The sequence below is a fragment of the Mercenaria mercenaria genome, chromosome 12, assembly GCF_021730395.1.
Source record: "Mercenaria mercenaria strain notata chromosome 12, MADL_Memer_1, whole genome shotgun sequence".
In the NCBI taxonomy this organism is placed as follows: Eukaryota; Metazoa; Mollusca; class Bivalvia; order Venerida; family Veneridae; genus Mercenaria; species Mercenaria mercenaria.
This window is the reverse complement of record NC_069372.1, coordinates 58,199,895-58,213,402: the sequence shown is the minus strand read 5'-3', so window position 1 is coordinate 58,213,402 and position 13,508 is coordinate 58,199,895. Positions and strand designations below refer to the sequence as shown.

Here is a 13,508-nt window from a genome sequence, read left to right as displayed (position 1 = left end):
TAGATACAAAACCCAGGCCTTTTTACTTTTAATGAGATTATTATATATGCCGTTTCAAATATCTTCAGACTTGAAATGCTGATATGCTTTTTTTCTGAAATTTTAGATAATCATCTTTATCAAAAAAATGTTTTGATATGACTCATTTTCAGTACGGTCTCTCATAATAGCATTCGTCGTCGTTTACAACTCTTTTATCTGAAATGTCTGTAAATACATTGAAGAGAAAACTTAAGTCCTGACCTTTAATTTATTGTCATTATTGTTTGTCATTTTCTTTCTGTCGGCGCATGAACAGATTAATTCACATGACATCCACTTTACATTTGCCCTTTCTAAATGGATGGTGTTTTATCGTTACAACATAGCTGTAATGTATGCAACCATTCGAATTAGATATCAGTATTCAGTTTGCCAAGTTTCACCTAAAAGTAAAAAGCATTTGAATTCCATATTGAAAAAAGTATTTTTATTCCAGTTAAAATTAGGAATTCCGTTAAAAGAAAATATATTACAAAAGTTTGGCTGGATCTTTGTGTTTCTGCAACATGGGAAGAGCCGGTAATATTTTTCTTTTATAAATTCATTTATATGAATAATGCAGTGGTTTCTTTCGTAAAAAGTAAAACAAGATCATTTACATTTAATAGATTTAATTGAGATATTTTGTAAAGTTTTCGGACGTTGCAGCAAACAATTTACCTTGTATGATTGTTTTACACACACATGTTATTAGAAAATTGTTGAACCACGGACTGCACCACGTGAAAACACGCAGTTGGTGGTATTATTTTAAAACAATTTATATATGAGCCACGACATGAGAAAACCAACATGTCGCAAAGCCACTATGTTGATTTTCTCATGGCACGGCTCATATGAATTTGTACGCCTGGAAAAAACTTTGAAATACCACAATAACAAATGCCATGCAACTATGGTCTGGCAAGAATGATCCTACCGTAATGCCACACAGAAGGTTTGTCATCTAACCTATGGCATTATCTGAAAATGATCAAATATTGGCATCATCTAGACATATTTAATTTGAACTTTCCTTCTTTATTCTTAAAGACAATTCATTACAAAGTAAGAACCGTATTTTTAAACGAAATTTATTACACCATCTGATGGCCGTATATTTCAAAGACGCTCGGGCAATTAGGCACGGTACTAGTATTTAAAAAAACACAGTTATTAGAAATCACTTTAACCTTTTTGAACGAAAATTGCTTCACATACGTATATGAAATGACGGTTATAATCGCTTTTAAACGTAAAGTTTAATGACATGTACAGCTCGAACTATGGTGGCTGATTTCTGCCATCTCGTTCTGGCGTGTTGGCGCGTTTGCAGAGCGCCAAGACGCCAACACGCCAGGACGACAATTATACGCGCCAAGACGACAAAATCCATATTTGTCGTTTTGGCGCGTTCATTTGTCGTCTTGGCGTGTTGGCGCGTTGGCGTTTGCAGGGCGCCAAGACGCCAACACGCCAGGACGACAATTATACGCGCCAAGACGACAAAATTCATATTTGTCGTTTTGGCGCGTTCATTTGTCGTCTTGGCGTGTTGGCGTCTTGGCGCCCCCGCCCCCGCCAACGCGCCAAGACGACAAATGAACGCGCCAAAACGACAAATATGGATTTTGTCGTCTTGGCGCGTTCATTTGTCGTCTTGGCGTGTTGGCGTCTTGGCGTCCCCGCCAACGCGCCAACACGCCAAGACGACAAATGAACGCGCCAAAACGACAAATATGGATTTTGTCGTCTTGGCGCATATTATTGTCGTCCTGGCGTGTTGGCGTCTTGGCGCCCTGCAAACGCCGACGCGCCAACACGCCAAGACGACAAATGAACGCGCCAAAACGACAAATATGGATTTTGTCGTCTTGGCGCGTATAATTGTCGTCCTGGCGTGTTGGCGTCTTGTCGCCCTGCAAACGCGCTAAGACGCCAGAACGCCAGGACGACAACTTCCCAATTTAGCGTGTTGGCGCCCCCGCCAGAACGACAAATGCCTTGTTTGTCGTCTTGGCGCGTATAATTGTCGTCCTGGCGTCTTGGCGTTCTGGCGCCCTGCAAACGCGCCAACACGCCAGAACGAGATGGCAGAAATCAGCCACCATATCGAACCAATATTGTGCTATGTTTGATTGGAGGGATCTCATCATTAATCATGTTAAACATATCAAAATTAGACGAACTTTGTACAGATATTTTTCTTCTTTTTTTTTAAAAAAAACAAATGTATATTGCATGTCTTAGTATTTGTTTCATCCATAACAATGTTAGAACCGTCTACAAATGCATCCTGTAAATTATTTCTAGTTGACAAAAAATGGTCGTGTGATGTTCTGACTCCAAAGTAGATTTTAATACCATTGCAGACACAGCAGTGACTCTGATGCTAATATGTGTTCAGTTTGCCTTTGCTGAAACACAAGTTTACCCCGGAGAACATTTTAACTGTAATAGATATATTGATTATGTGATGAAAGAATGGTCCTGCAGACCAGAGGGATTGTTTGATATTTCTGATGACGTCATGGATGATGGTATTTTCACACGAGAAGAACTTCTTGAAGAAATAAGTGTAAGATGCAGGTACTATTATGGTAAAGGTCAGAGTTTTCTTTTAATATCAGACAATATTTCTATATTACAGACGTTTGTTAATTATTCCTTTGCTAGAGTTTCTAAAATTGATATCATTTTAATTATGATGAGAGGGTTTGATTGTCGTATAATTATAAAGTAGATATATGTTTATATAATGATGTCGCAGTTGACGGGTTAATATTCTGGTTTGTTATATCCTGACTTTCGATGATTTATCTACGCTAACAATTTCCAGATCAGTATTTCCTATTTATTTATATTACATAATTACACGATTAGATATAATTGTGCAGTTCGAATATTTCAGCATTTCGCTCAACACTCGATTGTTAACGTTTTTTTTTTAAATTTTCCGGAGACATTCAATGTATTGTAAAGTTGTAAAAATGCATATGATATTACCAACCTATTGACATAGTTCGCTATCTATTAAGAGCATTCATGACTCGTGTTAATGAATAACAACTTAAAATGAAATAAATTTAAAGAACATGGCATGATTTCACTTACCAAATAACCAACACTATATTTTTGTACAAAAATCTCCATGTTTATTTAGAATAAAAAGTAGGACTTTATTTGAATGTTCAAAGTGAGATATCTCAACATATATTCATTGGTAGGGGAGACAATTCAAAAAATGTTGAATTGTCCTTTATGTCAGTATCGCACTGAAAATAGCACATTTCATTTGTAGAGTCTCGTTATATGGCAAAATGATCTTCCTTGAATCTCAAGTTATTCTTAAGAGGGGGGAATATTGTAAAAGAGTTCAAACAATTGACTGGAAAATTACAAAGCGAACTTTAATGTATTAATAGATATATATATTTTGTTATTTTCAGTAACGTGACTCTAATTGAAAGATACATTAACTGCTTCGAAGAACTAGCTGTCGAATGTCCACTACAATATTTGCCTGTCCTGAATCTCGTTAATGAGAAAATACAGATGTTTTGTGACGGCACAGATATGTCGACATGGCTTTTGACAAGTAAATGAGAATTTTTAATTCCTCTTCACCTTCTAAAATAATTCATAGTAACTTTTCATGTTAGAATGCACTTAAAATTGTAAAAATAAATGAATAATAAACGAATAATAAAAGATGTGAGGCTTGTAAAGAGCATTCTAAGGCTGCTGTTTCTTATATGCCGGTTTTCATGGTAAATTTAGAAATAATAATAAAATGTTCTCATCTAAGTTTGAAGCAAAATTCCACGTTAATGCTTAAAACTGCTAGGAGATGCTTGGTAGATAACACGATAAATTAAAAACTTTCGAGCAAAGTTGTGCGTATTACTGGACACGGATAATTCTGTTGAGGTCACTGGTGTTACCAGTTTGGAAAGTTGTAAAAAGAACTTATTAATGATGATGATATATTTTGTTTATTTTATATTTTTGGTGAAATACTTGGTATTATCATTGAGATATGATGAATATTAGTCACGTTGTGGGTGGTAAAGATTCGCCGATCCGATTGTGCATTGAGTATTAAGAATTGCAGCGCCGTTTTGTTTTCGATAGTATATTTCTCGTTTTAAATAACGTTTTGCATGACGTTATTTTGCAAACGATAAACAAAATGGAAATAAAAAGTGTGAATATTTTGATTTTACATGCAAAACGAAAATATGCTCTATATAATTTTCTTCTGTGATCCATTAACATCTGTTATAATCATGAGCAATGTTAATTCTATTAGACTACATGCATGCTACATCCAATTATGAGGTGTATTTTGACCAATCTCTACCTGGTAAAGATTTTTGTGTGGACTTACAATTTTTTTTTGGATTTTTTTTTTTTAAGATTATCTTTCCTTAGTTGTTACTATAAATAACTTATATTGTAACTTTTTTATAATTGACCGTAGGGAAAAAACAAGACCATTTTTCTGTGGTACAACATAGATGTTACTTTCAAATTTAGGTTATTTTAGGTATCTAAACTGTAAGAGTTTTTTTTTGGACTTAGAAAACAAATGCTACATGATTACTAACAACCACAAATTAAAATTCCATTGCAATACAGGTGTAGAGTAAAGAAATTTGCTGTGACAGGCGTATATTGTTCGTACGTACGAACAAATTCCAAATTGCTTTTTTAAGAATAATTCTTTTTCTGTTCTCTCATTTGTTCGTACGTACAGACGACAAATGATAGTGGAAATGAAAAAGAATTTTTAAAGCAGTTTGGAATTTTGTTCGTACGTCCGAACAAATCTGGGCTGTTCAAACAGAATATCAGAATTAAAAAATAATATGGACAGGATTTGTTCGACGAATATCAAATGATAACAATATGGACGATTTGTTCTACGTCAGACAAATTCCAAATTGCATTTTTTTTAGAATAAATTCTTTTTCTGTTCTCTCATTTGTTCGTACGTACGACAAATCCGGCTGTTCGTACATACAAACAAATGATAGTAAGAAATGAAAAAGAATTTTTAAAGCAGCTTGGAATTTTGTTCGTACGTCCGAACAAATCTGGGCTGTTTGAACAGAATATCAGAATTGAAAAAAAATATGGACAAGATTTGTTCGTATGTACGAACAAAATTCCAAGTTGCATTATTTTAAGAATAAATTCTTTTTCAGTTCTCTCATTTGTTCGTACGTACGAACAAATCCAGACTGTTCGTACATACGAACAAATGATATTGAGAAATGAAAAAGAATTTTTAAAGCAGTTTGGAATTTTGTTCGTACGTCCGAACAAATCTGGGCTGTTCGAACAGAATATCAGAATTGAAAAATAATATGGACAGGATTTGTTCGTACGTACGAACAAAATTCCAAATTGCATTTTTTAAAGAAAAAATTCTTGTCGAACAGAATATCAGAATTGAAAAATAATATGGACAGGATTTGTTCGTACGTACGAACAAAATTCCAAGTTGCATTTTTTTAAGAAAAAATTCTTTTTCAGTTCTCTCATTTGTTCGTATGTACGAACAAATGATAGTGAGAAATGAAAAAGAATTTTTAAAGCAGTTTGGAATTTTGTTCGTACGTCCGAACAAATCTGGGCTGTTTGAGCAGAATATCAGAATTGAAAAATAATATGGACAGGATTTGTTCGTACGTACGAACAAAATTCCAAATTGCATTTTTTAAGAATAAATTCTTTTTCAGTTCTCTCATTTGTTCGTACGTACGAACAAATCCAGGCTGTTCATGCGTACGAACAAATGATAGTGAGAAATGAAAAATAAATTTTAAAGCTATTTTGGAATTTTGTTCGGACGTACGAACAAATTTGAGCTGTTTGAACAGCATGTCAGAACTGAAAAATATTACAGGATATGGATTATTGTTCATACGTACGAACAACCAGGATTTGTTCGTACGTACGAACAAAATTCCAAATTGCATTTAAAAATGTGAGAAATGAACAAGAATTTGTAAATTTTATTTGGAATTTTGTTCGTACGTACGAACAAATTTTGATTTTCTGTTGCTGTGGTCTGCGATTTCTTCAATTTTTGCTGTGATTTTCACCGGTAAAAACTCCATATAGCGGCAAAAAAGAGGGACAGACCGGAAGATCCTCTTTTATTCCGGAAGCAGATTAGTAATATTTTGATTAATTGAAAACATAATAATAAAGCGTGCTTGTGTTATTATATTATGAATGTAATTTCTCTGTTTATGTATTCTCTCTCTTTCAGCGTTAGAAAACGGATATACCTACAACAAAGAGTGCTTCTCAGTATCGAGCGTGTTGGTGGAATCTTGTGCACAAGAGCTGTCTGCTACCTACCAACATCTTGACGTTAATATGACAATGACAACGGCGCTTGAGATGCTACCGCAGTGTGTATATGTTATACATTTGTTTGGCTTTGAAGGGACACGCCATCGAATATTCTTAAATGTTTCAAATTGTAAAAGTAAATTTCAGTTGCTGGTCATTTTGAGTAAAAAATTAGAAAAAGACGATACAGCGAACTGAGGCTGCATTCGCATGTATAAAAATTCTGTGAAATGAACAAAAGAGCGCCCCCATAAGCATTAGTTGCGTAATACAAATGCGAGACAGAAAAAAACCTTTAGTTACCGACAAAAAATTACTACAGACTATATTCATACCTGTAAACAATCAAATAATATGATAAACATTTAAATTTAAAAACTTCATGTATTTTGAACGTTTTTTACAATCAAAGATAGTTTGACATTAAACGTGAGGCTAGTCACTTTAAAGTAATAATACTTTAACATTATGAAAGTTACAGAGATGAAGCCGTTCTTACATTATTTAAAAGTATTTATTATGTAAGTTAATTTGACTATGAAATAAATTTTATATTTTGAAATTGTTATCGCAAAGGGTAACAATTTCTTGTTTCAGTAATTAAAAGTGATACAGAAATTAACTAGCAACTATTAACAATAACAAAATTTTATCCATAAAAGTAACAATTCAAAAACCGTAAAAATGTCAAATTGCCGTAAAGTCCGATCTAATGTGCAAAAATAGTCCAACTCAAGTCCTGGTCAAAGTAAAATTCAAAGAGTAATAATTCCGGCTTATTCACAAATCAACAAAAACTGTTTTTAAGTATGTCCACATATTATAAATCCTCTCTTCAAAGATAACTTTTTTAAGTCCTCAATGTTAATGTAATTCCTTCAACCGTTAAATGTCCAAACTGGTAATATCTTGTTATCTATAAAGCGGGAAAGGTTTTAACAATGTCTTTAACTGTAGAGTCTGCCCTGTCGTCAAAAGCTCCCTATCTAATGTATAGGTTCCAGAATCTCCATGTAACAGTAAGAATAAAAAGAACATTCTGCAAAAACTAAGAACATACCAGACTTTTAGAAATCATTGTTTCACTCTGTTTATCAGTATTGTGGCAGAACGTTCTGGAACACCATAGAATAAAAAGAACTTTAATTTTTACATGATGTCTCAAAACTTTGTCAATAAACAATGACTCATCAATAAAGTAAAGCCTCAAGGGGTATGCAGATATAGAAATATAGAAATAAATTAAATAACGTCTAGAAATTGATTTCTAAGTCTTTCAGGTAACCAAAAATAAGTTTACAAATGTGAAATTTATGATAGTTTTGTTAATATCAATAATAGAAGTTTTAATATATAATTTAAAGTTGTGATCCGCAAATAATGACAAAACTTGCCTTGGGCAACATATCTATTAGTTTACTTCCCTTGCAATTACACAATTGAGTGAAAAATAAAAAAAGTTTTAAGACAGAATATCATACCTTTTTGCACAACAAAATCATTAAGGATGTATTCACATGCGTTTGATTTACCGTCTAAAACCTGCATCATATGATTTTGTTAGCTTACTTATGGTAAAAAAAACTTTTAACAAGCCGATAATAAAATGAAATACCAGCAGGTATTTTATAGTGCAGATAATACATTTTTGCTTGTATGAAAATGTCACAATAGAAGCACTTTTGTAATACAGAACAGGTAGGATTAGTAAAGGTGCAATTATATTGATCTATATTTCCTATGCCTAGGGTATGACATATACGTAACCAAATGCACAATAATAAAATACTGTTCAATTATTTAGTCTGATGACTTGTAATATACATGTTAAGTTGAAAAAAAAGGAAAGTGCATTCATTTGAAACAGTGTCATTTCTGATAAAAATGTGGTTCAAATCAGAACATTAACTTTGGCACAGTGCATGGTAACATATACCCAGTCAGTCTTTTTCACAATCCAAGGCCTAGCGAAAATGCTTTGTTAAAAACGGTTTCATTCTGCTGGTATTTTGCTTGAAAAAAATGTTGCAATTTCTTACCTTTTATCATAATTCATTTCGTTGATGTATCGTCACTATTCATATCACTGCATACCTACCTATCAGTTTAAATATAAATAAACATAAATGTTTTGATAGGAACAATCTTTTCAACACGCTTTTTACCTAATCAACACATGCATTGCGTTGTCTTTTGTAGTGTGTTGATTGCTGTTTTGCACCGTGAAAGGATCATAAAAAAGACACTAATGCATTGCGTCGATAGTAGCTTCCTTGCTTGGCTCTCAGCATGAAGAGGATATTTTAGGACTGGTCAGCCCGGTTTGGGTATAATGTGACTGGATGGTGTATCATGTCACTTGGGTTTTACGTGTTAATGTACTTAAGCAGCAGTATAAATTTGCGCACTGTGCCACCGCTCAATCCGAACGCACAAACAGTATCTTGGTATATCCTTTAGACAGTCCTCATCAAAAATGCAGTTGTATTTGTTGTAACAGTATCTTAAAATAATAATAAAAAAAAAACAACCAAAAAAAAAAAAACAAAAAAAAAAAACAAAAAAACAGACATTTTCGCGAATATGAAATATTTAAAATTTGCTAAATTTTGACTCAGCAAAAATATGTTTCTTTTAATTGACAAAGTGCTCCTATGTCCACCATTTGATTCTTTTTTATGATTTTATAAAACAAGAAAAGTATTTTTATTTGTTTCAAGGGAAATGAAGAAAAAAATCTTGTTAAAAAGGTAGTTCAAACAGTAAATCAAGTGTAATGATTTTGTTTCTAATGTTTTACACTTTTATTAACATCCTCTTTATACCTTAACTAAAACTAAATCCTGTCACGCATTATACTTAACTTTTCTGAGATACAAATCTTAAATATCTTTTGAAGGGCAGTTTCAGATATGTTCCAATGTACGAAGAACAAATTTTCAATAATACCAACTTCATATCAAGAATGTGGAAGTTCCTGGACAGACATGCTCCTGACTACATGGCTACAGTTTTCCTCCACAATGGGTCTTGGAGCGTACCTTTCGCATGAAGAGAAAATGCAGTTACAGGTTGCTATCGTGATACAACAATATTTTTTCAATAACAGGACGCTCATGTTGAATCAAATTCCTTGATTTTCTAAAGTAGAATGCTATTTTTGTGATATAATATCAAAAGGAGTTTTTAAAGTTTGTGAAGCAATATGACTTCTGATTTCACATAGATATCTTTAATACATAATGTAGGTATTGCGTCATGAAACTTTCATTTCAAAGTTTGTTTATACAATTACCTTTATTTAACTAATATTAGCATTGACTTAAGAATTAATCTTGTATCATACGTTTTGAAACCGTTCTCTAACTTGATTTTCATGATTTTATTTAGATATACCCGATGATGTTTTTAAATGTAATAATAGGAACTTTTCATTATTTTTCTTTTTTTTCAAAATATCTTCAGGTGTTAAAGTGTGTTGTAACAAACTGGCAGTTTTTATAATTACAGTGTGTTTCTTGCAGGCCCTGAAGACTGGACAAAGCGACTAGAGACACCTACAACTTATACTAACTGTCGAAGGAGATAATGAAAAAAAAAAAAACTATAGTTATTTCCTCTGTTTAATTGTAGAACAGTTCAGATGTTCAAATGGGCGTTGAATGTACATAGTACAATACTATGATGATATGTACAGACAAACAAGTTTGTTAAAAAAAATCTCAGACGGTTTTGTTTGTAATAATTTTACAGTGTCGGATGTTGTGATAGAGATTTTCAAGGTGGAATTCTTCTAGTAGATTTCCAACAAAAGACAATATCTGCAGGTTTCTTTTGGCAAACAGTTCTTTTTCATGAAAATGTCACTTTTTCGAGATAAAATGATTTCGTTAAGATTTACACCGAGACAGCATTTTAATCGTTATCAAACTTCCTTGAATTGCCTTTGTGAATTTTCCTTAAATTTTAGTTGGAAACTGTAGAAGTTCTGCTCATTAACTATACCCTGCCTAGCGTTTGCAATCATGTCTAACGATAATTTAAGTTTTCAAATTATGATACTTGGTATATCTTAAGTTGTTAGTGGGCCTAACAATCTACCGATACGCAATGTGCACTAGACTGGTCACCTTTTAGGCGAAACATAATAGTTAAACTGTGCTCTAAGCTGCTCTGCATTACTGTCGATTACTGTAGCTCAAATGTTCTTCTTGAAAGAAATCATAAAATTTCTCACTAAATCAATCAACATTTGCATCTGATTACAATAACAGAGTACAAGGTGAAAACGAAAGAAGTCTGGCTCTGGGTTCGACCAAGTTTTCCCATATAGCAAGAGACTGATTTGAAATAGTTATACTGTAGCATGTGTTGATCCCTTATTTCACACACAGGCAAACTTTTGCATTCACTTTTAATCATAAATGTTTGCATAGAAATATAATATATGAAGGAGCAAAACAGCATTTACGTATTGTTAAAAGCAATGATCTAACACCATCGGAAAGCAGATATCGGCATTAATTTGTTGCCAATGTCCATTATTGCCACAGGTCGGTGTTTCAATTTTACGACTTGACTTATAAATAAAATTGTGTCCTATACAATAAAATCTGTAAAAAAATCCTTTGGAAGCATAGAATGCAACCAATAAGAGTAATGGCAGACTCTGTTTGATTGGGTCTGTTAATGAGAAGTAATGAAATGTGCAACACCTCTCACGTCCCCTAGCACCGGCTTAAGCGGAACTCTATTACAAATATGATAAAAGGACTCCAAGATCCCAAAGGACCAGAAAATATAACAACACTGAATCCAAGTACGGGGAAACTGAAAGTGTGTTTCAGGAAATTAGATAAGAACAGTCAGTCTTCGGGTTGTCCCGTTAAAAGTTAGGACTCTATAGCTGTGTCAGGTGGATATGGCGATTTGTAAAGAAGAGAGCAACACAAGTTTGACAAATATCGACATTAATTTTGTCGCAAATTTATTTATTGCCACAGATCGATGTCTCCGTTAGACTACTTGGCTTATCGAGATGCAAACATTTTAGCCCCAATCGCCGTGTGTAACACTAAATTTTCGAGCATCAGATACTAGTACTAGATTTATTATATAAATTGGTCAATTTAGACCAATCAAGAGCCGTTGTCAATCCCCAGCTGTTAACGCTCAGACTGTTACTAGAATATTTTACATAGCAGAAAATTCATCATTTCTTTTGTCGACCTGTAACTTTAACAGTAACTATTTACATTTAAATGACATTTCGGCTACAAAGATATTTATTGAGGATTGATTATAGGTAGACATTTGAATACAATATTAGCGGATATATTGATACAAATAAAGACACATCATGCATTCCTAGGTTTTGTTAATAGAAACGCTTTTCTAACAGGTAAATGACGTTCTGGGAATAGGTTGAACATTTTGACATTATAACAGTTGCATTTAAAATGATTGGATTGATTACGCTTACATGTAGTGATCATTATAAGTAGCGAGATATGTATTTGGCAACATTGGGTGAAAGTATAAATCTTATTCCGGAAATTTACAATGACGTTAATGGCCCGAGAGATGTCAGTCAACAGGAAACGCGAACTTTGGTATGTGTGGAGTTTGTCAGGGTAATAGTAGCACATTGTTGGTGAGAATAACTAGTTTCAATTTGATTCAATTTGATCATATTTTAGTGAAATAAATGTAGTATGATATACGATTAAAAGGAAAAGAAGAGAGATTTTTCATTTGTCCGTTACGTTTTGCATATGGGTTATAAATAATTATTATTTATAAATAAAGGAAACTGCTATATTCTTATTATGACAAAATCCTGTTTGCAACTATGAAACTCAATAAAAACGTACAATTGGTCAATTGATTGTATTTGCAAGTCAAATATATTGTAAATTTTACAAATATACGGTTAAACTTTATAATAAAAGATTGTAGATTTTGGTTAAAAATTACAATCCATGTGCCATAAATGACACATTTTTAAAGTAAAATTTAGAAACCATGAAAGCATTCTAAGTATTTAAAACGCCCAAGGTGTATTTTGTTACTTTTATTAAACAAAAGTCATAAACCTGTAGCTACAAAATACATGGGCCGTTCCATAAGAAAATCTGCATTAGTGCCATGATATGTTTAGCGCATAATAAATAGTTTAAAATACTTGAAAATAACTGTATTTCATATGGTCATGTGCAATCTTGTACAAATGTACTTTGGTTATCTTAGGCAACACAAATTCTATCATATTATACAAATAAATGTTATATATGTGGTCAAGGCAATCGAAATTACAAAGCACCTATGCACTATGGTAATATAGAGGTGTATAGATAAAACATTGGAACTAAAATACAAACTTCAAGTAGGCACTATCTTTTTTAGATATGTGTTGCTAACTACAGTACGCAGTCTGAAAAAAATATTAAAGATATCGTTTTCTGAAAAAGACTTATTTGAGCTAAAAAAAAGATCCTGGGTAAATTATCTGGAAAAAAGGAGACATCTTCGCTTAAACTTTATTCAGTAGGTTTAGGTGTCTATGTACATGTATTATCTAATGCAAACCATGTACCTCTAGGCACGAAAACTCTTGCATAATTACTGTAAAAGTCAGTACTTTGAAAAGAAAATATGTAAAGATCAAATCATTAATGCTCTCGGGGAATGTGTGACATTTTAATATGAAATTTGTCAACAAACATGCGATTTTTTCAAAAATGTTAAAACCCACAGAATTTCACACGGTAAAATATGTTGAGAAAGCTCATGCTGGAAAAAGAATGGTCTCTGCTACCCATATATATATGCGTCAAAGTATGGGAAAATATTTGAAAATATGAAAAAAATCAAAGAAAAGAATTTCATGACTGTTAGATGCATGCCTGTGTTATCCTGTATAGCAAGTGACATAGACAGCTTCCTTTTCCATTACAATAATATAGCATGGACAGGATTATGACTGAAAAACGGTTTTTACTAAAAAATTTCATTTGTCTATAGATAAAAGGCCTGTAATGAAACAAACAAACAAATAATACACGGTTAAATTGTTTTAGGTAAATTCATTCTAAACTGTGATGTTCGTTTAGTGATAC

General features: G+C 32.8%; 1 protein-coding gene across 3 annotated transcripts; it reads left to right on the top strand.

The window, feature by feature from the left end:
• Positions 1 to 330: 330 nt before the first annotated feature.
• On the top strand, positions 331 to 12,267 carry LOC123534852 (uncharacterized). 3 transcript variants are annotated; one of them, XM_045317303.2, is made up of 6 exons: positions 333 to 561; positions 2,394 to 2,610; positions 3,471 to 3,619; positions 6,305 to 6,449; positions 9,295 to 9,461; positions 9,915 to 12,267. In XM_045317303.2, exons 1-5 carry the CDS (start codon positions 549 to 551, stop codon positions 9,440 to 9,442), a joined length of 672 nt encoding a protein of 223 aa, XP_045173238.2. In that variant the 5' UTR covers positions 333 to 548; the 3' UTR covers positions 9,443 to 9,461; positions 9,915 to 12,267. The 3 variants fall into 3 exon arrangements, with proteins under 3 accessions (XP_053376144.1, XP_045173238.2, XP_045173237.2); XM_045317302.2 differs by having other exon boundaries at positions 335 to 561; positions 9,290 to 9,461; XM_053520169.1 differs by lacking the exons at positions 9,295 to 9,461; positions 9,915 to 12,267 and adding an exon at positions 8,590 to 8,903 and having other exon boundaries at positions 331 to 561.
• Positions 12,268 to 13,508: the final 1,241 nt, after the last annotated feature.

Bases quoted from the DNA above. Each gene is read 5' to 3' on its own strand.
- LOC123534852 (XM_045317302.2), top strand. The intron at 3,620-6,304 runs GTAAATGAGAAT...TCTCTCTTTCAG, and splicing joins GTCGACATGGCTTTTGACAA to CGTTAGAAAACGGATATACC. The intron at 6,450-9,289 runs GTGTGTATATGT...TATCTTTTGAAG, and splicing joins GCGCTTGAGATGCTACCGCA to GGCAGTTTCAGATATGTTCC.